Below are 25,642 nucleotides of genomic sequence, written 5' to 3' on the forward strand. Positions count from 1 at the left end.
AAAGATACAAAAATTAGCTGGGCATGGTGGTGTGTGCCTGTAATCCCGGCTACCCAGGAGGCTGAGGCAGAAGAATCGCTGGAACCTGGGAGGCAGAGGCTGCAGTGAGCTGAGATCGCGCCATTGCGCTCCACTCTGGGCAACAGAGCAAAACTCCGTCTCAAAAATAAAATAAAATAAAACTAAAATAAACTTGAAAATAGCCTTCCTTTTCTTATTTTCTACCACAGTTGATTAGATCAGGAATTATTTTTTCTGTGCAGGCTTGCTAGAACTTACTGGTGTGAGCACTTCACCCTTATGCCTTTTTTGGTCTTTGTTCTTTGATCACTTTAACTTTTAGCATAGTTTTGATCAATTTATGGGTTTCCTAAGTCTTCAATTTTTAAAGTCATTTATAATTTTTTTAGAAACCATTTCATTCAGATCTATTAAGCTAGAGTTGTATGAAAGTATTCTCTTACAGCTTTTGAAAAATCTCACTGTTCTCATTTATAATGTGTATTCTAAATATTGATCACACTTAGTAGAAATTTGTCTACTTGGTTGAACTTTGACAAACCAGCTCTCTTATTTATCAATTCTACTTTGGGAGTAGGGCTTTATTTGCTTTCTAATCTATTAATTTTTGCTTTGGGTATTAATTCTCATCTTTCTGTTGGTTTTTTTCCGGCTGCATTTTTTTATTTATTTTTTATTATAAAAGAAATACTTGCTTGTTGAAAAAAGTTAGGCAATGCCAAAGTACATAATGTGAAAAGAGATGTTGAACCTCCTCATCCAATCCCCCGTCCCAGCCCCAGTTCTTCTCCCTTTCCCACAGGTAATGGTAAAGATTCTGGGGGAAATTTTTCTAGAAGCTTTTCTACTTTTTCTATACATTTATGTTCACATAGGTTTTGTTTTAAATTAAATCTTTTCTGATCTTCTATTACTGTGTAACAAGTCAGCAACAGCACTTCAGCCGTAACAATTGCTGTATCTTCCACAGTTGGGGGTGGACTGGGTTCAGCTGGTTGGTTCTTGTTCGAGAGCGCATGTGATTACAGTCAGCGGGTGGCTGGGGCTGGAATCACCTGAAGGCTTGCTCTCTCCCGCGTCTGTCTGCTGTGCTGAGACCAAGGAGCTGGGGGCTGGAATGGCAGGGGTTTCTTGGACATCTCTCTGTGTACATGGTCTGCAGCATTGTGGCTTCAGGGAAGTCAAGACTTTTTACATGAAAGCTCAGAACTTCAAACGCGTATGCCTCGAGAAAGAGCTGGGTGGAAGCTGTATTGCCCTTTTTAACCTACCTGCAGAAGTCACACAGCATCGTTTCTACTGCATTTTACTCATCAAGACAGGCACTAAGACCTCCCAGAGTTGAAGGTTGGAAATATAGATTCCTTTTGGTAGGTGTGTCAGAGGTTGCAGACATGTGTTAGAACCATTACATATAGCCTTGGTTGCAACATAAGTAGGATTGTTATAATGAGATTGTATATATTATTCTTTGCCTTGAAATTGTATCCTGTAGTTTTGTTGGGGTTTTTTTGTTGGTTGGTTGGTTGGTTGGTTTTTTAAGACACTGTCTCTCTCTGTCACCCAGGCTAGAGTGCAGTGGCATGATCTCAGCTCACTGTAGCCTCAACCTCCTGGGCTCAAGCAATCCTGTCACCTCAGTCTCCCAAGTAGCTGGGACTACAGGCATGTACCACTGCACCCAGCTAATTTTTGTATTTTTGTGGACACAGGGTCTCACTGTGTTGCCCAGGCTGGTCTTGAACTCCTTAGTCCAAGCCATCCACCCGCCTCAGACTCCCAAAGTGCTGGGATTACAGGCATGAGCCACTGGGCCCAGCTTTTCTATATTACTGCAAACGTATCGACTGCATTCTTTGTTACAGTTGCATAGGTTCTGTGATATGGCTGTAACATGATTGATTTCAACTTTATTGATGAACATTTAGGGTGCACCCAATTTTCCTGTATTTCACATAAGAATGACCTCACTTATTCATTTTCAAGTGCTTTATTTATTGGCAAAGCCATTGATGTTTAGATGTGTAAGGGGTCTTGGTTCTCCCTTGTACCTAAGGGGTGGAGAATTTTCCTGAAATACTGATTAGACCATTTTACCAAGATCTGGGGGAAGACTCAGAAATGTCAGTTAAGGTCACCAGTTTAGAGATCCACATCTTTTTAAATTATAATTACTTTGTACACAAATAATTTTGTTGATCTTTGTAAACAATGTGATTATTGAATAAACAGAAAACTAGGTCGTGAAATTTCAGAATAGTCTCTGAAATCTGATACTTAGTCAGTTTTTCTTCTAGGTAGGGTTAGGTTTTTTTGGTTTGTTCAATTGATTGCCACTTCATAGAGCTGGTTGATGTAACTAAATGTTCCTAGGAAAGAGGTAAGAATGCAAATAACCCTGAATTTCAAAGGTTGTAAGGTTTATGAAAAATAGGACATTTTATTTAAACTTGTGCATTTTATTTTGTTTAGGTTGGAGTAATAGATTTTTCCCTCTACCTTAAGGATGTGCAGGATCTTGATGGTGGGAAGGAGTAAGTACTGCATTGTACGTCACTTTTTTTTTTTTTTTTTTTGAGACGGAGTCTGGCTCTGTTGCCCAGGCTAGAGTCCAGTGGCACGATCTCGGCTCAGCGCAACCTCTGCCTCCGGGGTTCAAGCGATTCTCCTGCCTCAGCCTCCTGAGTAGCTGGGACTACAGGTGCCGCCACCACGCCCGGCTAATTTTTGTATTTTTAGTAGAGACGGGGTTTCACCGTATTGGCCAGGCTGGTCTCGAACTCCTGACCTCGTGATCTGCCCACCTCGGCCTCCCAAAGTGCTGGGATTACAGGCATAAGCCACCGCGCCCAGCTACATCACATTTTTAATAAAATTCTGGCAAAGGCAGGTCTTCCGGCCTGGGCGAGCGCCAGGTCTCCAGACGGAAATTGCCGAAGACTAGCGGAGGCCCCGAAGCCAGGAATGGTGGGGCAGGAGGGGAGGGTGGGGGTGGGGAACTTCGGCCGAAGAATCCGGGTCGGACTGCGTGGTTGGGCCCAGTGGGGGTGGGCTGGGCAGGTTAGGTGTGGCCTCTCTCCACACTGGCAGTGCGGCCGGCCGAGGCGGTAGGAGCGCTGGGGTTGGAGGTGCGCACCCTGGGTGGTGTTCCCCGCCTGCAGAACGGGTAATGAGGCTCTTCTCTGCAGAAAAAAAAAAAAAAAATTGGCAAAGAACACTTTTCTTGTTTTTGCTTTGAGATTTTAGATTTTGTTTAGTTATTTTTAAGTACAGAAGCAATGCATTATTCTCATTGTTTAAGGAATTTGGCTCTGCAGAAGAATAGAGTGTACAGGTGAAATTTCCCCATTCACACTGTCCCCTTGCCTCCATGTCAATCCCATTCTTCCCCTCAGAGGAAGACTGTTTAATGCCTTGCAGGTATTTGTTTGTTGGTCGTGTATTTTGCTTTACCATTTGTTCAGATATAAATGGGATAGTATTATATAAGTTGCCCTTGGACTTGTTCTTTAATCATAATGTTTTAGATTTTTGTTTTGTTTTGTTTTGTTTGAGATGGAGTCTCGCTCTGTCACCCAGGCTGGAGTGCAGTGGTGCAATCTCGGCTCACTATAACCTCCGCCTCCCTGGTTCAAGCTATTCTTCCGCCTTGGCCTCCCGAGTAGCTGGGATTATAGGCATTCACCATCACGCCCGGCTAATTTTTTTTGTATTTTTAGTAGAGACGGGGTTTCACCATGTTGGCCAGGCTGGTCTCGAACTCCTGGCCTCAGGTGGTCCGCCTGCCTTCGTCTCCCAAAGTGCTGGGATTACAGGTGTGAGCCACCGCGCCGGGCCTAGATGTCTTTTCATGCCATTGTGAAGCTCTACCTCACCCTTGTTAACAAGGGTATTCTTTTAAAATAAGTTACCCAGGAGAAAAAATAATAATAATAACAACTATGCGTAACATACTGCCATTTTTATATATATATAGATATTTTTTTTTTTTGAGACTGAGTTTCGCTCCTGTTGACCAGGCTAGAGTGTGGTGGCACGATCTTGGCTCACCGCGACCTCCACCTCCCGTGTTCAAGCGATTCTCCTGCCTCAACCTTCCTGAGTAGCTGGGATTACAGGCATGTGCCACCATGCAAGGCTAATTTTGTATTTTTAGTAGACATGGGGTTTCTCCATGTTGGTCAGGCTGGTCTCGAACTTCCGACCTCAGATGATCCGCCCGCCTCAGCCTCCCAAAGTGCTGGGATTACAGGCATGAGCCACTGCGCCTGGCCCCATTTACGTTATAATAGAAAAGGATATACGTACGTATGTTTTACTTCCATATGTATTCATGGAACATTTCTAGAGTGGCATATCAACCTTATAGTAGTGGTTGCCTGTGGAGGCAGGCATGGGAGGGGTTTTTCACTGTAAACCCTGCGATTGCGTTTGAATATTTCACCTCGTACGTATGTTACCTGCCCTTCCATGTCTTCCCGAGGACTCTCGCGGTCTCAGTGCCTGGCAGTGCACCTTACCAAAGAATGGACCAGCAGGAACCACACTAAAGCTTCATGCATCCTAAGTACAAGGGCTCACCCACTTGAAATTTAAACAAAATATATTATTTTATTTCATATTAGGCCAAATACTTCAAAGGAACAAAATATATTCCTTTTTTTTTGAGACAGAGTTTCGTTCTTGTTGCCCAGGCTGGAGGGCAGTGGTGCGATCTCGACTCACTGCAACCTCCACCTCCCGGGTTCAAGCAGTTCTCCTGCCTCAGCCTCCCGAGTAGCTGGGACCACAGGCGCATGCCACCACACTGGCTAATTTTTTGTATTTTTAGTAGAGATGGGGTTTCACTGTGTTAGCTAGGATGGTCTCGATCTCCTGACTTCATGATGTAGCCCCCTCGGCCTCCCAGCCACCGTGCCTGGACAGTTCTTTTGTTTGTAAGTCCCATGGGCTGCTTTCCTTCAGTGTAATAAGGGTTGTGTCAAAGCCATTTGCATGTGGCAGGTTGGTATTTTCACCTTGCTTGCTGATCCTGAAACCTTGGTCTGCAGGGAGCCCACTCCCCTGGCAGCCTGGCCTTGGAGACGCTGGCTACTGTGCCCCAGGCCGGCTTTGCTCTCTACTCTGGGACTGTGGATGTTACTAAGCTTTGGCTGTCTCTTGGTTTCTTGAAGACATTGGTACTTCCACAAGGTGATTGGAAGGTTGGGGAACAGTTACAAAGTATTAATCATTAATAAAAAAAGTTCTCCCTTTTTATGCTCCTTTTAAAAGGCATGAAAGAATTACTGATGTCCTTGATCAAAAAAATTATGTGGAAGAACTTAACCGGCACTTGAGGTAAGACTCCTTTTTTTTCAGTGTGACAGTTACATGCGTGGTATACTGTCATTGTTTCATGGAACTTCTTTGAGTTGCCACATACTTATAAATAGCTTGTTTTCAAACCAAGACAAAAGGGTCATCATTCAGGCAACATTTATTTGTACAAACTGGAGAAGTATGATTTCCTCTTGATAAACTCTTGGGAAATCTTTATTCTCTGCTTTCTGCAGTTATATAATACAGAGAGGTAACTACATTAAACCTTGACTCTCCACTCCTCGCCCCACAGCCACGTGGCTGGAAATCCCTTCATGGCAAGCACTGTTGCTGCTGGAATCAGCACACAGTACCCAGTGCATTAGGCCGGGAAAGAGAGTTGAAAACCACTGGGCTAGGCCCTCCAGAGCAATGTACTAGTGATCACAAGCATCTTTATCTTGATTTTTTTTTTTTTTTTTTTTTTTTTTGCTGGAGCTCTGTGGATGTGTTTCATGAAACACTAATCCTTGGAGGTATTCGTGGGGAATGTGGAGAGACACGTTAGAGGGTACAGTGCACATTACAGTTCTCCACAGGGCAGCCTCTCTGGCCCCAAAAGCCAGGTGAAGAAGCTGGCATGTTCCTCCCGGTGTAGTCAGGGACATACCGCTCTGGGGCTTTTTTCACTTTTCTTTTTTTTTTTTTTTGACAGGGTCTCACTCTGTTGCCCAGGCTGAAGTGTAGCGGCGTGATCTCGGCTCACTGGAGCCTCGAATTCCCAGGCTCGGGCAATTGATTCTCCCACCTCAGCCTCCTAAGTAGCTGGGACTACAAGCGCATGCCACCCCTCCTGGCTAGTTTCTGTGTTTTTTATAGAGACAGCGCTTTGCCATGTTGCCCAGACTGGTCTCACCTGGGCTCAAGCAATCCTCCCACCTCAGCCACCCAAAGTGCTAGAATTACAGGCGTGAGCCACCACACCCAGCCTGCGGTTCCTCTTAACTGTGATGTTGGCTATTTTTTGAAAGTTTTTTGATCAATTCCTAGTTTATTGAGAGTATTTATAAGAAATAGATATTGAATTTTATCAAATGCCTTTTAGTGTCCATTAAAATAATCATGGTTTTTATCCCTTAGTCTACTGATGTGATGTATTTTATTCATAGACTTCTTCATACTGGACCATTCCTGTGTCACAGGGATAAACACCACTTGATCATATGTGGGTTTTTTTTTGTTTTTTTTTTTTTTTTTTTTTCGCTTTGTCGCCCAGGCTGGAGTGTAGTTGCGCGATCTCGGCTCACTGCAAGCTCCGCCTCCCGGGTTCACGCCATTCTCCTGCCTCAGCCTCCCAGTAGCTGGGACTACAGGAGCCGCCACCATGCCCAGCTAATTTTTAGTATTTTTAGTAGAGACGGGGTTTCACCGTGTTAGCCAGGATGGTCTCGATCTCCTGACCTCATAATCCGCCCGCCTCGGCCTCCCAAAGTGCTGGGATTGATCATATTATTTTTATTAGGATTTTTTGAGACAAGATCTTACTCTGTCACCCAGGCTGGAGTGCAGTAGTATAATCATGGCTTGCCACAGCCTCCACCTCCCGGGGCTCAGGTGATTTGCCCACCTCAACCTCCCAAGTAGCAGGAACCATAGGCATGCACCACTACACCTGGCTGATTTTTTGTATTTTTTGTAGAGACAGGGTCTCACTTTGTTGCCCAAGGTGGTCTCAAACTCTTGGCCTCAAGCGATCCTCCCTGGTTAGCCTCCCAACTGCTGGTTTATAGGCATGAGCCACCTTGCCCAGCCAGGATATAGTTTTAATAATTCAATTATCCTTTTCATATGTAACCTGGCTGGGTGCGGTGGCTCACACCTGTAATCCCAACACTTTGGGAGGCCGAGACCAACATGGAGAAACCCCATCTTTACTAAAAATACAAAATTAGGTAGGCGTGGTAGCACACGCCTGTAATCCCAGTTACTCAGGAGGCTGAGGCAGGAGAATCACTTGAACCCAGGAGACGGAGGTTGCGGTGAGCTGAGACTGCACCATTGCATTCAGCCTAGGCAACAAGAGCGAAACTCCATCTCAAAGGAAAAAAAAATGTAACCTGACTTACTGGGAATTTCATAGTTTTCTTTCTCTGCCCTCATGTCAGGGTTATATAGTGTTGCAAAATGAATTAGTGAGCTTTTCCTCATGCCTGTGAACAGCTGGCTTCTAGATCATGGGCATTATTTGTCCCTTGCGAATATGAAGCAGCCAGGCGATTGTAATCCCAGCACTTTGGGAGGCCAAGGCAGGCGAATCACCTGAGGTCAGGAGTTCAAGATCAACCTGGCCAACATGGTGGCCATCTCTACTAAAAATACAAAAATTAGCCAGGCATGGTGGTGGGCACCAGTAGTCCCAGCTACTCGAGGCTGAGGCAGGAGAATCACTTGAACCTGGGAGGCAGAGGTTGTAGTGAGCCGAGATTGCACGACTGCACTCCATCCTGGGTGACAGAGTGAGACTCCATCTCAAAAAAAAAAAAAGAATTTATGAAGCTCAAAGCATTTTTGAGGCAATACATTGCTAGCTTTTCAGTTTTTACTTAGTTGTTAGTTCATCAAAAAATATATATAAATATATAAAATATATTTTTTAAAAAATTTTATATATATATATATAATTTTTTTTTTAGACAGAGTCTCGCTCTGTCACCCAGGCTGGAGTGCAGTGGCACGATCTCGGCTCACTGCAAGCTCCACCTCCCGGGTTCACACCATTCTCCTGCCTCAGCCTCCCGAGTAGCTGGGACTCAGGCACCTGATACCACACTCAGCTAATTTTTTGTATTTTAAGTAGAGATGGCCTTTCACCGTGTTTGCCAGGATGGTCTAGATCTCCTGACTTCGTGATCCGCCCACCTCGGCTTCCCAAAGTGCTGGGATTACAGGCGTGAGTCACTTCGCCCGGCCAAGAAAGATTAAATTTTAGGGATAAAACTTACTGAAAAGTATGTCGCAAATGTATATTTAGAATTCTCATCTTCTCTGAGTTAATTGGAGACCCTTTGCTTTTCCATTTCATACAGGAAATCTAGGAATCTCTCTTAACTGTTTCCAGTTTGAGAAAACAGTCAGCTTTTATAAGTTTATGTTTACCTAATATTGTTATTTTCTACAGCTGCACAGTTGGGGATCTTCAAACCAAGATAGATGGCTTGGAAAAGACTAATTCAAAGCTTCAAGAAGAGGTTTGTAAGTTTTATTGAAATTTTTAGACAAAACAGAATGACCCAAGGTTAGAGAAATGGTGTAGTCGGTCTGTGGAAGCAGAGCTTCTTGCTGGTAGGAAGGGGCTTGCTAACCTCCAGTTGCCCCACGTAGGACAGGGGAATGTCTGTGTTCTGCCCTGTCCGAGGCTCCCGGTGAGACACTGCAGCTGATCACAAGCCAGTTCTAAGTGACTTAGATTTTATCACCTCAAAGTCATCCCATAGAAGGAAATTGCTCTTTGGAAAAGCCCAGCTTCTGTGGTGGAAGAGCCGTGTCTTCCTCTTCTTCTTCCCTTCCTGTGATGCCGTGTGCCTCCCTGCTGCCCCAGAAAGCACAGACTCTGTCATAAGGAATAAGTGTCCTCGCCCACCCCTTCTGCTTTGGCCTCAGGAGCATGCAACCAGCCTCCCCACAGTGCGGTCTTTCTCTGCTTTCTCACTAGGAAGAGAGAATGAAAGGACAGGACAAAGGAGGGCTGAGCCGAGGAAGAGAGCTTGCTGCCAGCTGCCCGGCAGTCTGCTTGGTGGACACATCTTGTCTCCTGTTAGCAGGAGGGGGGTGCTCAGCCCTTCTGAGGCTCTCCACAGGTAGCAGTGTCCGGCTGCCCAGGCCTCCCACCTAGAAGGACGAGGGCTCTGAGAGGGGCTTGAGAAGGAACACCTCCACGGCATGGAGGTGGGTTACAGCAGAAAGGAGAGCCTCAGAGCCCACCTCTGTAACGAGGGACCCTGTGTAAGGCTCCCTAAAGCCGACTGCTCCCTCCTGAGGCGCCAGCCCTGAAAGCCTTTCAGGAAAGGAGCTCAGATTGGTGTGAGGAGAAGGAAATTCAAGACAGCGTCTTAGATGGGGGTGTCATGGGGGAAACTTCATGGAACTTAGGATTGGAGGCTGCACAGTCACCTTGGTAGGCAGGCCTTCGAGCCTCAGGCTAGGTAGGTCGGTTGTTGAGCTCACTTTTCTCATCCCAAGTTAGGTAATAATACGTACTTTACAGTACTGTTGCAAAGATTAAGACTAATATCTTGTAATGTGCTTAGGGCAACGCTTGCCACGTGGGAACTTGAGTTGTTTGATTTTAGAACAAGCAGATTCACTACTTCTCAGTCAAGGCGGCGTGCTTTGGTAAAGGTCCGATTCAGCTTTTGAAACCAAACAGAGTTATGTGCGGTTTTCCGCTTTTTCAGACAGGGTCTCACTCTGTCACCCAGGCCGGAGTGCAGTGGTGCAGTCATCGCTTACTGTAACCTCAGACTCCTGGGCTCAAGAGACCCTCCTGCCTCAACCTCCCAGTAGCTGGCACTACAGGTACACACCACCAACACCCGGCTCATTTTTTAACTTTTTGTAGAGACAGGATCTCACTTTGTTGCTGAGGCTGGTCTCAAACTGCTAGGCTAAAGTGACACCCCACCTTGGCCTCCCAAAGTGCTGGGATTACAGACGTGAGTCGCTGAGCCCAGCTTCGGTTATGTTTTCTTTTTTTTTCTTTTTTTTTTTTTCCTTTTTTGAGACAGAGTCTTGCTCTGTTGCCCAGGCTGGAGTACAGTAGTGACGTGATCTCGGCTCACTGCAGGCTCTGTCTCCTGGGTTCACATTATTCTGCCTCAGCCTCCTGAGTAGCTGGGATTACAGACGCCCGCCACCACATTCAGCTAATTTTTTTTTTTTTTTTTGTATTTTTATTAGAGACGGTGTTTCACTGTTAGCCAGGATGGTCTCAATCTCCTGACCTTGTGATCTGCCTGCCTCGGCCTCCCAAAGTGCTGGGATTACAGGCGTGAGCCACCGCGCCCGGCCAGGTTATGTTTTCTTTAAAGGCAAATGATTGTAATAGAAAATGTGCTTCAGCCAGGTGTGGTGGCTCATGCCTGTAAATCCCAGCTCTTTGGGAGGCCAAAGTAGAAGACTTGCTTGAGCCCAGGAGTTTGAGATCAGCCTGGGCAACGTGGCAACACTCTGTCTCTACAAAAAATTTAAAAATTAGGTGTGGTGACACACACCTGTACTCCCAGCTACTCGGGAGGCTGAGGTGAGAGGATCACTTGAGCCTAGGAGTTAGAGGCTACAGTGAGACAGAGTAACACCCTGTCTCAATTACAAAACAAAGAAATGTGCTTAGTGAAAAGCATCGCCCTCTTCAGGGTGTGCTCTCTGCATCTCCAGAGAGTAGAATGGGAATTAGCTTATGGTTTTTGCCTGCTTCTTCCCTTTGAGCAACTAACATGCCCTTTGAAGCCTTGATGTTTGTTTTTTTGGGCACAGCAGTTATGTGTAGAAACCCCAGGCCGGGTTCTGAGTCTTAAGTGGAGAGTAATTCTCAGGAGTTTTAGACACTGTTGACAGAGAAGGTGAGGAGTTAGTGCTTCGAGTCCCTCCACTAGCGAATGATGCGGAAAGCCAGCCAAGCACCAAGGACGGGGATCTTGCTTCTTTCTCCCCAGCTGCACCTTCCTCTCTGCAAGCTGTGTGATGAGGCTGGAGTGAGGAGGGGCTGGTTTCTGTGTTTACTCATCTGCCTTGCCTCTTGAGACAACCTCTCCTTAGGCAGGTCCCTGACAGCATCCTGCTTCTCTATACTTTTCCCTCAGCCGTGAGAAGTCCTTCCAGGGGAAGAAGAGGTCCTCTCGGGCAATCTCCAATGATTTGTTTTTTATTCCTCCCTGCAAATTCTTTAATCCTCCCTCTAGTGATTGAAATACACTTTTACTGATCATTAGCCTGAAAAACTGGAAAGAAAGAAGAGTCAGGACAAAAGCCCGTAACCCCTTCACTAAGTGACAGCTATTCTTACCATTTTATTATTTGATATGTGTTGTTCCCATCTTTTCTTTTTTCTTTTTTGAGACAGGCTCTGGCTCTGTCCGTCACCCAGGCTGGAGTGCAGTGGCACGATCTCAGCTCACTGCAACCTCTGCCTCCTGGGCTCAAGCCATCCTCCCACCTCAGCCTCCTATGTAGCTGGGATTACAGGCATGAGACATCACGCCTGGCTGATTTTTGTGTTTTTTGTAGAGATGGGGTTTCACCATGTTGCCCAGGCTGGTCTCGAACTCCTGGGTTCAAGCCTCAGCCTGCCAAAGTGCTGGAATTATAGGTGTGAGCTACTGTACCCCGCCACTCCATCTTTTCTTAAGCATTTTTAACCTAGTTGATTTTTTTTAAAATACAGGTGAGAGCATACCATATGACCTTTTTTCCCATTAGTATTATATCTTAAGTATGTTCTCAAGTGATTAAAAGCTTTTGTAAACATTTTATTGAGTACATATTTGTTTTATGCTTCCGCTATGATTTAACTATTTTCCTAATAGTGAACATTCAGGCTGTTTCTAATTTTTTGTGTCTGTAAACCTTTGTCCACATTAAGCAGTATGCTATCATTTTTGTAGAGGGAGAAAATCTGGAGCGGGCAGAGATGGCTGGGGCAAGGGCGGGGGAGAGATTTTACTACATACGTTTTCATGTCTTTGGAATTTGGAACCATGTATTATTGCCTGTTGAAAACAAGGAAATAAAATACCAAACCTGTGAACATTGTCAACTGTGAAGATGCCAAATTAATGTTTTTAATTTGAACAATAAGATGAATTTTGATGTTAAGAACTGTAAAAATTTTCCTTAATCAGCTTTCAGCTGCAACAGACCGAATTTGTTCACTTCAAGAAGAACAGCAACAGTTAAGAGAACAAAATGAATTAATTCGAGAGAGAAGTGAAAAGAGTGTAGAGGTGAGAAATTGACCTTATAGCTGGGCAGCGTGTTCCTTCCTCAGACACACCCGTTGTCAATCTCAAGCTCATAGCTTAAGAACAAGCCCGTCTTCAGAATGCAAAGGTGCCTTGCTTAATGTCAGAAAGTGCCTCTCACCACCTTCCCTGCCCACATCACTCTAAGACCACCTGGATCACTTGGATGGGGACTCCCTGCCTGGCCTGTGGGCCTTTGCATGCCAAAGTTCCTACTCGTTCTTCAGCATCCACTCACCTGCCATGTCCTCCATGATGTCGTCCCGGGGGCCGTGGGTGGGCATGGGCCATCCTCCCTCATTCCGTTGCTCTTTGTGCCCTTCCGTGGTAGAGTCCATTTGACGTTTTGTAGGATTGTTGGCTTGCAGCTGTGTCACATGATGACTTAAGGGTAGAAACCACACCTGGGCCGGGCGTGGTGGCTCACGCCTGTAATCCCAGCACTTTGGGAGGCCGAGGCAGGCGAATCATGAGGTCAGGAGATTGAGACCATCCTGGCTAACACAGTGAAACCCCGTCTCTACTAAGAATACAAAAAGTAGCCGAGTGTGGTGGTGGGCACCTGTAGTCCCAGCTACCCGGGAGGCTGAGGCGGGAGAATGGTGTGAACCCGGGAGGCGGAGCTTGCAGTGAGCCGAGATCGCGCCACTGCACTCCAGCCTGGGCGACAGAAGCAGCCCCCACAACAACAAAAAAAAAAAAATAAAAAACCATATCTGATTCACTTATAAATTCACTCAGTGCTAAAAACATGTTCATAAGTACTGGATGATGGGCTGAATGGGGCTTTTCCTGCTAATGAAGTCTTGTTTTTTGTTGTTGTTGCTGCTGTTTTCTTGAGACGGAGTCTCGCTCTGTGGCCCAGGCTGGAGTGAGTGGCGCGATCTCGGCTCACTGCAAGCTCCGCCTCCCGGGTTCACGCCATTCTCCTGCCTCAGCCTCCCAAGTAGCTGGAACTAAAGGCGCCCGCCACCACGCCCAGCTAATTTTTTTGGTATTTTTAGTGGAGACGGGGTTTCACCGTGTTAGCCAGGATAGTCTCAATCTCCTGACCTCATGATCCACCCACTTCAGCCTCCCAAAGTGCTGGGATTACAGGCGTGAGCCACTGTACCTGGCGAAGTCTTGTTCTGTTTTAAAGAAAACTGAATTTAAATTGCTTTATGAAAGTCACTTTTTTTTTTTTAGAAACAGAATCTTGCTCTCTGTCACCCAGGCTGGAATGCAGTGGTGCAATCTCAGCTCACTGCAACCTCCACCTCCCGGATTCAAGCGATTTTCCTGCCTCAGCCTCCCAAGTAGCTGGAATTATAGGTGCATGTCACCATGCCCAGCTAATTTGTATATTTTTAGTAGAGACGGGGTTTCACCATGTTGGCCAGGCTTGTGTCAAACTCCTGACCTCAAATGATCCTCCCGCCTCAGCCTCCCAAAGTGCTGGGATTACAGGCATGAGCCACCACACCCAGCCTATGAACTTAACTTTTCAAATATCTATGGACTTAACTCTCATTCTTTTTTTTTTGAGAAGGAGTCTCGCTCTGTCGCCCAGTCTGGAATGCAGTGGCACAATCTCAGCTCACTGCAAGCTCTGCCTCCCGGGTTCACGCCATTCTCCTGCCTCAGCCTCCCAAGTAGCTGAGACTGCAGGCACCCACTACCATGCCATGCTAATTTTTTGTAGTTTTAGTAGAGACGGGGTTTCACTGTGTTAGCCAGGATGGTCTCGATCTCCTGAGCTCCTGACCTGCCCACCTCGGCCTCCCACAGTGCTGGGATTACAGGCATGAGCCACCGCGCCCGGCCAAATTTTTACCTTTTTCTATCTTGCTTAAAAAATAAAAATTACTTTACATTTTTTACAATTGTGGTATATTTTTAAGTACTTCATAATTAGCTTGCTTTCCACAAACAAACAATTCCTCTTGGTGTCCTTGTTTGATACAGATAACAAAACAGGATACCAAAGTTGAGCTGGACACTTACAAGCAAACTCGACAAGGTCTGGATGAAATGTATAGTGATGTGTGGAAGCAGCTAAAAGAGGAGAAGAAAGTCCGGTTGGTGAGTGTGCAAGACTGAGTGTCTTTAGAGTTTCCCAGTAGCCCTCTAAGTTAATTCTGTCAACACTTCTCACAGGCATGCTTAACCGTCCTGATGCTCATGGAAAGTCAGAAGCTGTTCATTTAAAAAAAAGTTATTTTAAGTCTATGGTTACAACTCAGTTGTGTATTGTCACTTAAATATTTTCCCATTTTATAAATCTTTATTTTTGTTTGTTTGTTTGTTTTCAAGACAGAGTCTCACTGTGTCTCCCAGGCTGGAGTGCAGTGGCACAATCTCGGCCCACTGCAACCTCTGCCTCCTAGGTTCACGCAGTTCTCTGCCTCAGCCTCCCGAGTAGCTGGGATTGCAGGCGCCTACCACCATGCCCAACTAATTTTTTGGTGTTTGGTTTTTTTTTTGAGACAGAATTTCACTCTTTTCGCCCACGTTAGAGTGCAGTGGCGCGATCTCGGCTCACTGCAACCTCCGCCTCCCAGGTTCAAGCAATTCTCCTGCCTCGGCCTCCAGAGTGGCTGGGACTACAGGCACATGCTACCACGCCCGGCTAATATTTGTATTTTTAGTAGTGACGGGGTTTCACCATGTTGGCCAAGATGTTCTCCATCTCCTGGCTTTGTGATCCTCCTGCCTCAGCCTCCCAAAGTGCTGCGATTACGGGCCTGAGCCACCATGCCTGGCCAGTTTTTTGTATTTTTAGTAGAAATGGGGTTTCACCATCTTGGTCAGGCTGGTCTTGAACTCCTGCCTCGGCCTCCCAAAGTGCTGGAATTACAGGTGTGAGCCACTGCACCCAGCCATTTTATGAATCTTTTACAGGGATTGCTATGAGACCAGATTGATGGTTTATTTGACAATACAATTCTCTCAGTCATAACCTCTGCCCTATTTATTTCCACTCAGCCTGTGCATCAGTGACCAGGTTACTTGTAAACACTGTTCTTGTGCCTGCTTTATTTCTTTGCTTTTTTGCATGAATGCAAAGAGACATGTCCTGGGTCAGGACGGAACCATTTCAAAATGGTTGCACTTTCGTTGCTATAAACTAGCAAATCATTCTAGAAATTCTAACATTGCACTATCAGATCCCTTCCAGCACTCAGACGAGACAGATATTCTTTGAGAACATGCATTCTGATCTGTGGGTATGGAAAACATGGTTGCTGGAACCTAGGCTCATCCTGCCACTGACCAGCTTTCTATTGACTTGATGTGGAGCCAGCTTTAACCGTACAGTGAGGAACAGGGGAAACAGCATCTAATCCTGCTCAGACAGACTCTTTTCAGTCTCCCTAACCTATTCTCACCTTGTTTGTTTGTTTTGGTTTGGTTTGGTTTTTTTCTTGAAGACAATCTCACCCTGTCACCCAGGCTGGAGTACGATGGTGGTGTGATCTCGGCTCACTGCAATCTCCGCCTCCCAGATTCAAGCAATCCTCCTGCCTCAGCCTCCTGAGTAGCTGGGATTACAGGTGCACACCACCACACCCAGCTAATTTTTGTATTTTTAGTAGAGACGGGGTTTCACCATGCTGGCCAGGCTGGTCTCGAATTCCTGGCCTCAAACGATCCGCCCGCCTCAGCCTCCCAAAGTGCTGAGGATTACAACCATGAGCCACCACGCCCAGGCTTCAGTTTGTATTTTAAGCACTACTTGAGATTCAACCCCAGTTAAATACATTTCTGTGATCTATTTTAATAACATTTTCCTTGTAAATATCCTTTTAAGGAACTGGAAAAAGAACTGGAGTTACAAATTGGAATGAAAACCGAAATGGAAATTGCAATGAAGTTACTGGAAAAGGACACCCACGAGAAGCAGGACACACTAGTTGCCCTCCGCCAGCAGCTGGAAGAAGTCAAAGCGATTAATTTACAGATGTTTCACAAAGCTCAGGTGGGAGTTGGCTATGTGTGCATAGCACATCCTGGTTTCTGCTGCTCGTCAGTCTTGTGTCATTCTTCTTACAGAATGAGCGAGAAGACACGTAGAGCCCCGCATATGTGTCAGACCTGCTCCTATTATGATTTCGATCCTCATGGCAGTCCCTGAGAAATGGGGGGAAATGTAAGTGACAAGGCAGAGCCAAGTCACTAAATCACATGCCCCTGGTGACAGCTCATAAGGGGAGATGTGGGTCTTTTTAACCCAAACCCAAACTTTGTCCATCCACCTTCGCTGTCTCTCCACTGTCTGTTTCCTTCTATTTCAACGATTTACTGTTTACACCAAGCATGGAGGAGTGAATTAAAGATGTCATTTAGGGCCGGGCACGGTGGCTCACGCCTGTAATGCCAGCACTTTGGGAGGCCGAGGCGGGCAGATCACGATGTCAGGAGTTCGAGACCAGCCTGGCCAACATGGTGAAACCCTGTCTCTACTAAAAGTACAAAAATTAGCCAGGCATTGTGGCGGGCACCTCTAATCCCAGATACTCAGAACGCTGAGGCAGGATAATTGCTTGAACCCAGGAGACAGAGGTTGCAGTGAGCCGAAATCATGCCATTGCACTTCCAGCCTGGGTGACAGAGCAAGACTCCGACTCAAAAAAAAAGTTATTTAGTATTGGCTTTTCAAACTTGCCGTTAAGATAATGTTTCTGAGTGTTCTGGGCCACATAGGTAGCTGGTTGCCTCTCCTGTGTCATTTCAGGGTGGTCCAGGGGAACTGTCCCAGACAGAACCAATCATGCCAGAGTTTGAAAAACAGCATCTAGGCCGGGCACAGTGGCTCACGCCTGTAATCCCAGCACTTTGGGAGGCCAAGGCAGGCAGATCACGAGATCAGGTGTTCGAGACCAGTCTGGTCAACATAGTGAAATCCCATCTCTACTAAAAATACAAAAAATTAGCTGGGGGTGGTGGCAGGTGCCTGTAATCCCAGCTACTTGGGAGGCTGAGGCAGGAGAATCCCTTAAACCTGGGAGACAGAGGTTGCAGTGAGCCGAGGTCACGCCACTGCACTCTAGCCTGGGTGACAGAGTGAGATTCCGTCTCAAAAAAAAAAAAAGGAAAAGAAAAACAGTATCTAAAAATTAGAAAGCTTTTATTCCTCAGAAGCTCCTCAGAAGGGGACCATTCTACATCTTTCTCAAAACTTTTGACATTCTGGTTCCTATTTTCTTGCCAAAACAGTCCCATTTCATTTTCCATGGATATAGCTTCACTCTTACTTCCTGTAACATCTGTGTCACAGATAGTATGAGACAGCAATAATAAACTGTTATTTTTTCCTGTCTTTTTAAAACTATTAATCAGCCGGTCACGGTGGCTCACGCCTGTAATCCCAGCACTTTGGGAGGCCAGGCGGGCGGATCGCCTGAGGTCGGGAGTTCGAGACCAGCCTGACCAACATGGAAAAACCCCGTCTCTACTAAAAATACAAAAATTAGCCGGGCGTGGTGGTGCTTGCCTGTAATCCCAGCTACTCGGGAGGCTGAGGCAGGAAAAGCCCTTGAACCTGGGAGGTGGAGGTTGTGGCTCGTGCCACTGCACTCCAGCCTGGGGGACAGAGCGAGACTCTGGCTTAAAAAATAAAAAAAAAAATTACGATTATAATAGTAACAATAACAATTGAAGTAAAACAAAAGAAGAAAGGAAGAATTTGCATCTCTTCCGCAGTCATTACAAAAAAAAAATTAAAGGAAGGAAGAAAGGCTGGGCACGGTGGCTCACGCCTGTAATCTCAGCACTTTGGGAGGCCGAGGCAGGCAGATCACAAGGTCAGGAGATTGAGACCATCCTGGCCAACATGGTGAAACCTCGTCTCTATTAAAAATACAAATAATTAGCTGGGTGTGGTGGCGTGTGCCTGTAATCCCAGCTACTCAGGAGGCCAAGGTGGGGGAATCGCTTGAACCAGGGAGTCAGAGGTTGCAGTGAGCCGAGACTATGCTACTTACACTCCAGCCTGGTGACAGAGCAAGACTCCATCTCAAAAGAAAAAAAAGGAAGGAAAAAATAGGAAGAAAATAGTTTCAGCCTCCTGATAAATCATCTTTTTTTTTTTTTTTTTTTCTGAGATGGAGTCTCACTCTGTCATTCAGGCTGGAGTGCAGTGGCGTGATCTCGGCTCACTGCAACCTCCGCGTCCCAGGTTCAAGCGATTCTTCTGCCTCAGCCTCCTGAGTAGCCAGGAGCACAGGCACACAACACCACGCCCAGCTAATTTTTGTATTTTTTTTTTTAAACGAGGTTTCACCATGTTGGCCAGGATGGTCTCAATCTCCTGACCTTGTGATCTGCCTGCCTCGGCCTCCCAAAGTGCTGAGATTACAGGCGTGAGCCACCGTGCCCAGCCTTTCTTCCTTCCTTTAATTTTTTTTTTGTAATGACTTTTTTTTTTTTCTGTTGCCCAGGCTGGAGTGCAGTGGCCGGATCTCAGCTCACTGCAAGCTCCGCCTCCCGGGTTCACGCCATTCTCCTGCCTCAGCCTCCCGAGTAGCTGGGACTACAGGCATCCGCCACATCGCCCGGCTAGTTTTTTGTATTTTTTAGTAGAGACGGGGTTTCACCATGTTAGCCAGGATAGTCTCAATCTCCTGACCTCGTGATCCACCCGTCTCAGCCTCCCAAAGTGCTGGGATTACAGGCTTGAGCCACCGCGCCCGGCCTTTTTTTTTAAATTTTTTTTCCTTGAGATGGAGTCTCGCTCTGTTGCCCAGGCTGGAGTGCAGTGGCCGGATCTCAGCTTACTGCAAGCTCCACCTCCCAGGTTCACGCCATTCTCCTGCCTCAGCCTCCCAAGTAGCTGGGACTACAGGCGCCCGCCACCTCGCCCGGCTAGTTTTTTGTATTTTTTAGTAGAGACGGGGTTTCACCGTGTTAGCCAGGATGGTCTCGATCTCCTGACCTCGTGATCCGCCCGTCTCGGCCTCCCAAAGTGCTGGGATTACAGGCTTGAGCCACCACGCCCAGCCGAATTTTTGTATTTTTAGTAGAGACGCAGTTTCACTGCGTTGGCCAGGCTAGTCTCAATCTCCTGACCTCATGATCTGCCCACCTCGGCCTCCCAAAGTGCCGGGATTTCAGGCACGAGTCGCCGCGCCTGGCCATCTATTTTAATTTTTTAATGTTTTCTTCTGATGTTGGTTAGTAAATAGACATAATGTAAATATGTGTTCGTTAGGGGAAACTAATCTGCTGTGAGAATTTAGCAGACCCCAAAATAGAGTGGCTTAAAAGTATGGGAATTTGATTCTATTCTTGAAGGCGATGAAAAAAGAAAAACACATACATACACGCACACACACATATATATATGGGTGTGTTATGTATATGGGAATTTATATGGGAATTTGTATTTCTGTTATGTAATGGTTGCAAGATGGGCATTTCAGGCTAGCAGTTTTGTTCCCCGCGGTCATTCGGGGCCCCAGCTCTCCAGGCCACTCTGGTTGTCACCATTCCTGCCATTGCAAGGTGGTGGAAAAACCAAAGTCCAGAGCCGGGACCTCCTCTCAGGCAGTGAGACAGAAGTTGCACACAGGCTTCCAGTCAGTTCCGTAGGAAGGGGTTGTCACCAGTGGCCCACGTGGGTCTGAAGGGGACCTGGGAGCTCCTTTTTTCCGGAGCTACGAGCCCACTGAAGGGGAGGAGAGATGTTGGTAGACGGATCTTTGTCTCTGCCAGAGTTGGCCCACGGGAACTGCCGTGACATCCCGGCTGGACCCTGCATCCTCCTCAAGTCTGCAGTCCCTGGCTGATGTGTGGCCCTCTCCAGCAACCCACGGGACCTGTGGCCCAGAAGGCCAGCGTCTTCCTCACGTTAGCCTGTCACCCCCAGCATGAAACGGTGGAGGAGAAACAAGACACACATAGGGGAAGTGCCCGTGTGGAAAAGGGAGACACACGGCAGTCGCCGGCCCCATTTCTTTCTTTTTTTTTTTTTTTTTTTTTTGAGACGGAATCTCGCTCTGTCGCCCAGGCTGGAGTGCAGTGGCCGGATCTCAGTTCACTGCAAGCTCCGCCTCCCGGGTTCACGCCATTCTCCGGCCTCAGCCTCCCGAGTAGCTGGGACTACAGGCGCCCGCCACCTCGCCCGGCTAGTTTTTTGTATTTCTTAGTAGAGACGGGGTTTCACCGTGTTAGCCAGGATGGTCTCGATCTCCTGACCTCGTGATCCACCCGTCTCGGCCTCCCAAAGTGCTGGGATTACAGGCTTGAGCCACCGCGCCCGGCCATCGGCCCCATTTCTTAGCATGCCTGGCCACACTGGTTCTGCCTTTGAAGGAATTTCTTGATCAGCTGACCCCACAGCCCCTCAGAGGTCCGCCGTCATCTATGGCCACATCTGAAGGGGGCTCAGAGCATGCCCTCCTCAGAGCCTGCGCAGCTTTTTTGAGCAGCTTCTTCCAGGTATCTCTTGGCCAGCCTGGCGGTTGTAGTGGGGATCGGTCACAGGTGTTTTTCAGATCAGACTTGATGTCTTTGACAAGGCAGTTGCCTCAGTCGCAGTCTCTTTTCAGTTCATTTCCCCTTGGTCTGTGTGTCAGCGACCAGAGTTCCTCCCTGAACTCAACTCAGTTCTTGTTCCTGCCTTACTGCTTTTGCTTCTTTGGGTGTGTGTGTGTCTGTGTGTATCTGTGTGTGTCTGTGTATGTATGTCTCTTCCTTTCTCCCCCCTCTGTCACTTTAATGACCAGTCATCTGAAACAACAGATTTAGGTGTGAGAGAAGCACCTTTGATCTGATCTTCGCTGCAGGGCTGTTCTATAGCGCCTTCGTTGCTATTCTTAGTCTTGTCTATTTTAGGGTCCAAAAGCAGTTGACGTTTCTGGTTCTGTGAAGTCCCTACCTTTGGCCTCTTTATTCCTGTGCGTCTCTCTGCACCAGCCAGCTGACTTCCACCTGCGCACGGCCCTTCCTCACAGCGCCTTGTTCAGACAGCAGGATAGCCAACGTGCACTAGACTGACTCCTGCAGCTCTTTCTATGTGTTCTGGCACTGCTGGCCGGTGCTGTTTGCCAAGCTTAGGCAAGTGACAGCTGTACCCAGCGCTTTGCCATAGCTAACAGGGATCACCAGCTTTCCAGCTGCCAGTATCTACTTTGACAACACCCACCCCTGCCTCCCAAGTCAGTGCCGCATATGGTCAGTTTTATTTTTTATTTTTTATTTATTTATTTATTTTGAGACAGGGTCTGGCTTTGTCGCCCAGGCTGGAGTACAGTGGTGGGATCTCAAGTCACTGTAACCTCTGCCTCCCAGGTTCAAGCAGTTCTGCTTCAGCCTCCCATGTAGCTGGGACCATAGGCACGTGCCACCACGCCCGGCTAATTTTTGTATTTTTGGTGGAGACAGGATTTGGCCATGTTTCCCGGGCTGATCTTGAACTCCTGGGCTCGAGCAGTCTGCCTGCCTCAGCCTCCCAAAGTACTGTGATTGCAGGTGTGAGCTGCCACACCTGGCCCAATATGGTGCGTTTTCATTTGGGAAGCACCACACACCAAGAGACCTCTGGTACTGCTACGATCGTATCATCTTGTTTTCACTTCAAACCCTTTTTCCCCATTGGGCTTCCAATGCAGATGGTTGAGTCAGTTATAATCTCTTTTTTTTTTTTTTTTTGAGACAGAGTTTCACTCTTGTCTCCCAGGCTAGAGTGCAATGGTGTGATCTGGGCTCACTGCAACCTCCGCCTCCCAGGTTCAAGCGATTCTCATGCCTCAGCCTCCTGAGTAGCTAGGATTACAGACATATGCCACCATGCCCAGCTAATTTTTGTATTTTTGGTAGAGATGGGGTTTCACTGTGTTAGCCAGGCTGGTCTCTAACTCCTGAGCTCAGGTGATCTGCCCTCCTCAGTCTCCTATAGTGCTGGGATTATAGACATGAGCCACCACTCCTAGCCTTTTTTTTTTTTTCCAATAGAGACTGGAGTGTCACTGTGTTGCCCAGGCTGGTCTCGAACTCCTGAGCTCAGGTGATCTGCCCTCCTTGGTCTCCCATAGTGCTGGGATTGCAGACATGAGCCACCGTGCCCAGCCTTTTTTTGAATAGAGACTGGAGTCTCACCATGTTGCCCAGGCTGGTCTCAAACTCCTGAGCTCAAGCGATTCTCCCACCTTGTCCTCTCAAAGTGCTGAGATTACAGGCATGAGCCTCCGAGCCCAGACTGTAATATTCTTTTACAAAATTTTAAAATCTCTTTCATTCAGCATTTTTAGTTGCATTTTCTGCCTTTCTTCCTTACTGAGTCTTACCAAAGGTAGGTCTAATAATCTTCCCGGCCAGGCGCGGTGGCTCATGCCTGTAATCCCAATACTTTGGGAGGCCAAGGCTGGCAGATCACGAGCTCAGGAGTTCGAGACCAGCCTGGCCAACATGGTGAAACCCCATCTCTACTAAAAATACGAAAATTAGCCGGACATGGTGGTGCATGTCTGTAATCCCAGCTACTCGGGAGGCTGAGGCAGGAGAATTGCTTGAACCTGGGAAGTGGAGGTTACAGTCAGCTGAGATCGCGCCATTGCACTCCAGCCTAGGCGATAGAGTGAGACTCCGTCTCAAAAACCAAACAAACAAAAACTCCCCGAAAAAACAACTTTTTTATCCTAATTTTTTTTGTTTTTGATTTTGTTTTTGTTTTTTGGGTTTTTTTTTTTTTTGAGACAGAGTCTTGCTCTGTCACCCAGGCTAGAGTGCAGTGGCATGACCTCAGCTCACTGCAACCTCCAACCCCCAGGTTCAAGCAATTCTCCTGCCTCAGCCTCCTGAGTAGGTGGGATTACAGGTGTGCACCACCACGCCCAGCTACTTTTTGTATTTTAGTGGAGATGGGGTTTCACCATGTTGGTCAGGCTAGTCTTGAACTCCTGACCTCAGGTGATCCACCCGCCTTGCCCTCCCAAAGTGCTGGTATTACAGGCGTGAGCCACAGCGCCTGGCCTATTCTGATATGCTTTACTGTTGTTCCATACTTAATTGATTTCTACTGTGGCATAACAAGAAATATATGTTTGGTCTCTGCCCCTGGTTCCTGGTACGCAGCTTCCTAAACCCTTGGATGCTCTAGAGTGAAGACTGTCTTTTGTATGCTGACAGCTGGTAGCTGGGGCTTCTAGGTAACATTAGGATAGTCATGGTCCCCTGAAAGACAAAGCAGGATTACAGACCTAGAACTTTTCAGCCCCACCCCAGGAGGTAGGGGAGACGGACTGAAGATTGAGCTAATCACCAGTGATCAATGATTTCATCAGTCGTGACTCCATAATGAGACCTCCCTAAAAACCCCAAACCACAGGGTTCGGAGAGCTGCTGGCCTGACAAGCCCAGCAAGGTGCTGGGAGGGTGGTATATCCAAAGAGTGTGCGGAAGCTCTGCACCCCTTCCCCCATCCCTCACCCTGTGCGTCTCTTCCATTTGACCATTCCTTTATAATAAACCAGTAATTGTAAGTCAAGTGCCTTCCTGAGCTCTGTGAGCCATTCTAGCAAAGCCAAGGAGGGGCTCGTGGGAAGCCCCAGTGTACAGCTGCCTGGTCAGAAATACAGTGGCCATCTGGGGCTCCCAGCTGGCGGCTCAGGGGGCCAGTCTTGTGGGACTGAGCCCTTCCTAACTGTGGAGTCTACACTGACCCTGAGTAGTTACAGTAGTATCCGAATTGAATTGTAGGATGTCCAGTTAGTGTCAGAATTGGTTGGTGTGGAAGACCCACATAGCTGGTGTCAGTAGTGTGACCGGAACAGCTCACCCTCACCTTTGTGTTCTACTTGCTTTATTTGGGTTTGCTCTGTAGCTCATTTTCAGCTTCTGAAATGCACACTTACTGCATTAGTTTTGTCGCCGTTTCCTTAAAAAATTTCTTTAAAGTTGAAAATTACCCACAAGAACTAGTTTAGCTGTGTCTCCCAAATTGTGACTGAAGTATTTCATCATTGCAGAAGCCCATTTTCCCCATTTTAGCATCTCGGAAATTGAGATGCAGCTTTTAGTCAAGATGGTACATCCTGTTTCAGTCAGCAGCTTTTTCCTTTCTCAGTGGTGTATGAAATTATGGTGTTTCCTAGACTCAGTGGCATGTTCAGTGCAGTGAAGTATCATATGGTGTTTGCATTGTCTTTTAGCTCTAAGTATTTCATAATTTCCCTTTTTTCTTTGAGACGGACTCTCTGTCACCCAGGCTGGAGTGCAGTGGCGCAATCTTGGCTCACTGAAACCTCTGCCTCCCGGGTTCAGGCGATTCTCCTGCCTCAGCCTCCTGAGTAGCTGGGACTACAGGCGCCCACCACCACCACACCCAGCTAATTTTTGTATTTTTAGTAGAGATGGAGTTTCATCATGTTGATCAGGATGGTCTCGATCTCCTGACCTCGTGATCCACCTGCCTTGGCCTCCCAAAGTGCTGGGATTACAGGCGTGGGCCACTGCGCCCAGCCCATAATTTCTCTTTTTTTAGCTCAATCGTTTCTAGTAATATGCTATTTAGTTTCCAGATACGAGGTGTTTCTAGCTGTTCTTTTGTTATTAATGTCTGATTTTATTACATTAAGATCAGAGAATACAGTCTTTATGGTTTTGTTTGTTTGTTTGGTTGGTTGGTTTTTTTTGAGACGGAGCCTTGCTCTGTCGCCCAGGCTGGAGTGCAGTGGCGCCATCTTGGCTCACTGCAAGCTCCGCCTCCTGGGTTCTCGCCATTCTCCTGCCTCAGCCTCCTGGGTAGCTGGGACTACAGGCGCCTGCCACTACGCCTGGCTAATTTTTTTGTATTTTTAGTAGAGACGGAGTTTCACCATGTTAGCCAGGATGGTCTCGATCTCCTGACCTCATGATCTGCCCGCCTCAGCCTCCCAAAGTGCTGAGATTACAGGCGTGAGCCACATGCGCCCAGCCTCCGTATGTTATTTTTCATGAATTTATTAGGACTTTTGTCTTCAGGCTCTTTTTTTGCTTTTTTTTTTTTTTTTGAGACAGAGTCTCACGCTGTTGGCCAGGCTGGAGTGCAGTGGCACAATCTAGGCTCACTGCAACCTCCGTCTCCTGGGCTCAAGCAATTCTGCCTCAGCCTCTGGAGTAGCTGGGATTATAGGCATCTGCCACCATGCCTAGCTACGTTTTGTATTTTTGGTAGAGATGGGGCTTCACGATGCTGGCCAGGCTGGTCTCGAACTCCTGACCTCAGGTGATCCGCCTGCCTTGGCCTCCCAAAGTGCTGGGATTACAGGCGTGAGCCACCATGTCCGGCCTGTCTTCTGGCTTTTTAAGGGTGTCTCTTTTTTTTTTTTTTTTTTTTTTTTTTT

The 25,642-nt window shown here is 47.0% G+C and overlaps 1 protein-coding gene across 1 annotated transcript in view; it reads left to right on the forward strand.

The window, feature by feature from the left end:
• RUFY1 (RUN and FYVE domain containing 1) overlaps nt 1-25,642 on the forward strand; it is a 66,300-nt gene that overhangs the window by 23,379 nt on the left and 17,279 nt on the right. Inside the window, exons 6-11 of the mRNA XM_025389134.1 lie at nt 2,494-2,555; nt 5,296-5,361; nt 8,501-8,570; nt 12,219-12,320; nt 14,286-14,402; nt 16,132-16,299. Of these exons, the coding sequence (XP_025244919.1) occupies nt 2,494-2,555; nt 5,296-5,361; nt 8,501-8,570; nt 12,219-12,320; nt 14,286-14,402; nt 16,132-16,299 (585 nt within the window). The remainder of the gene's footprint in view (nt 1-2,493; nt 2,556-5,295; nt 5,362-8,500; nt 8,571-12,218; nt 12,321-14,285; nt 14,403-16,131; nt 16,300-25,642) is intronic.

Source organism: Theropithecus gelada, chromosome 6 (genome assembly GCF_003255815.1).
Source record: "Theropithecus gelada isolate Dixy chromosome 6, Tgel_1.0, whole genome shotgun sequence".
Taxonomy (NCBI): Eukaryota; Metazoa; Chordata; class Mammalia; order Primates; family Cercopithecidae; genus Theropithecus; species Theropithecus gelada.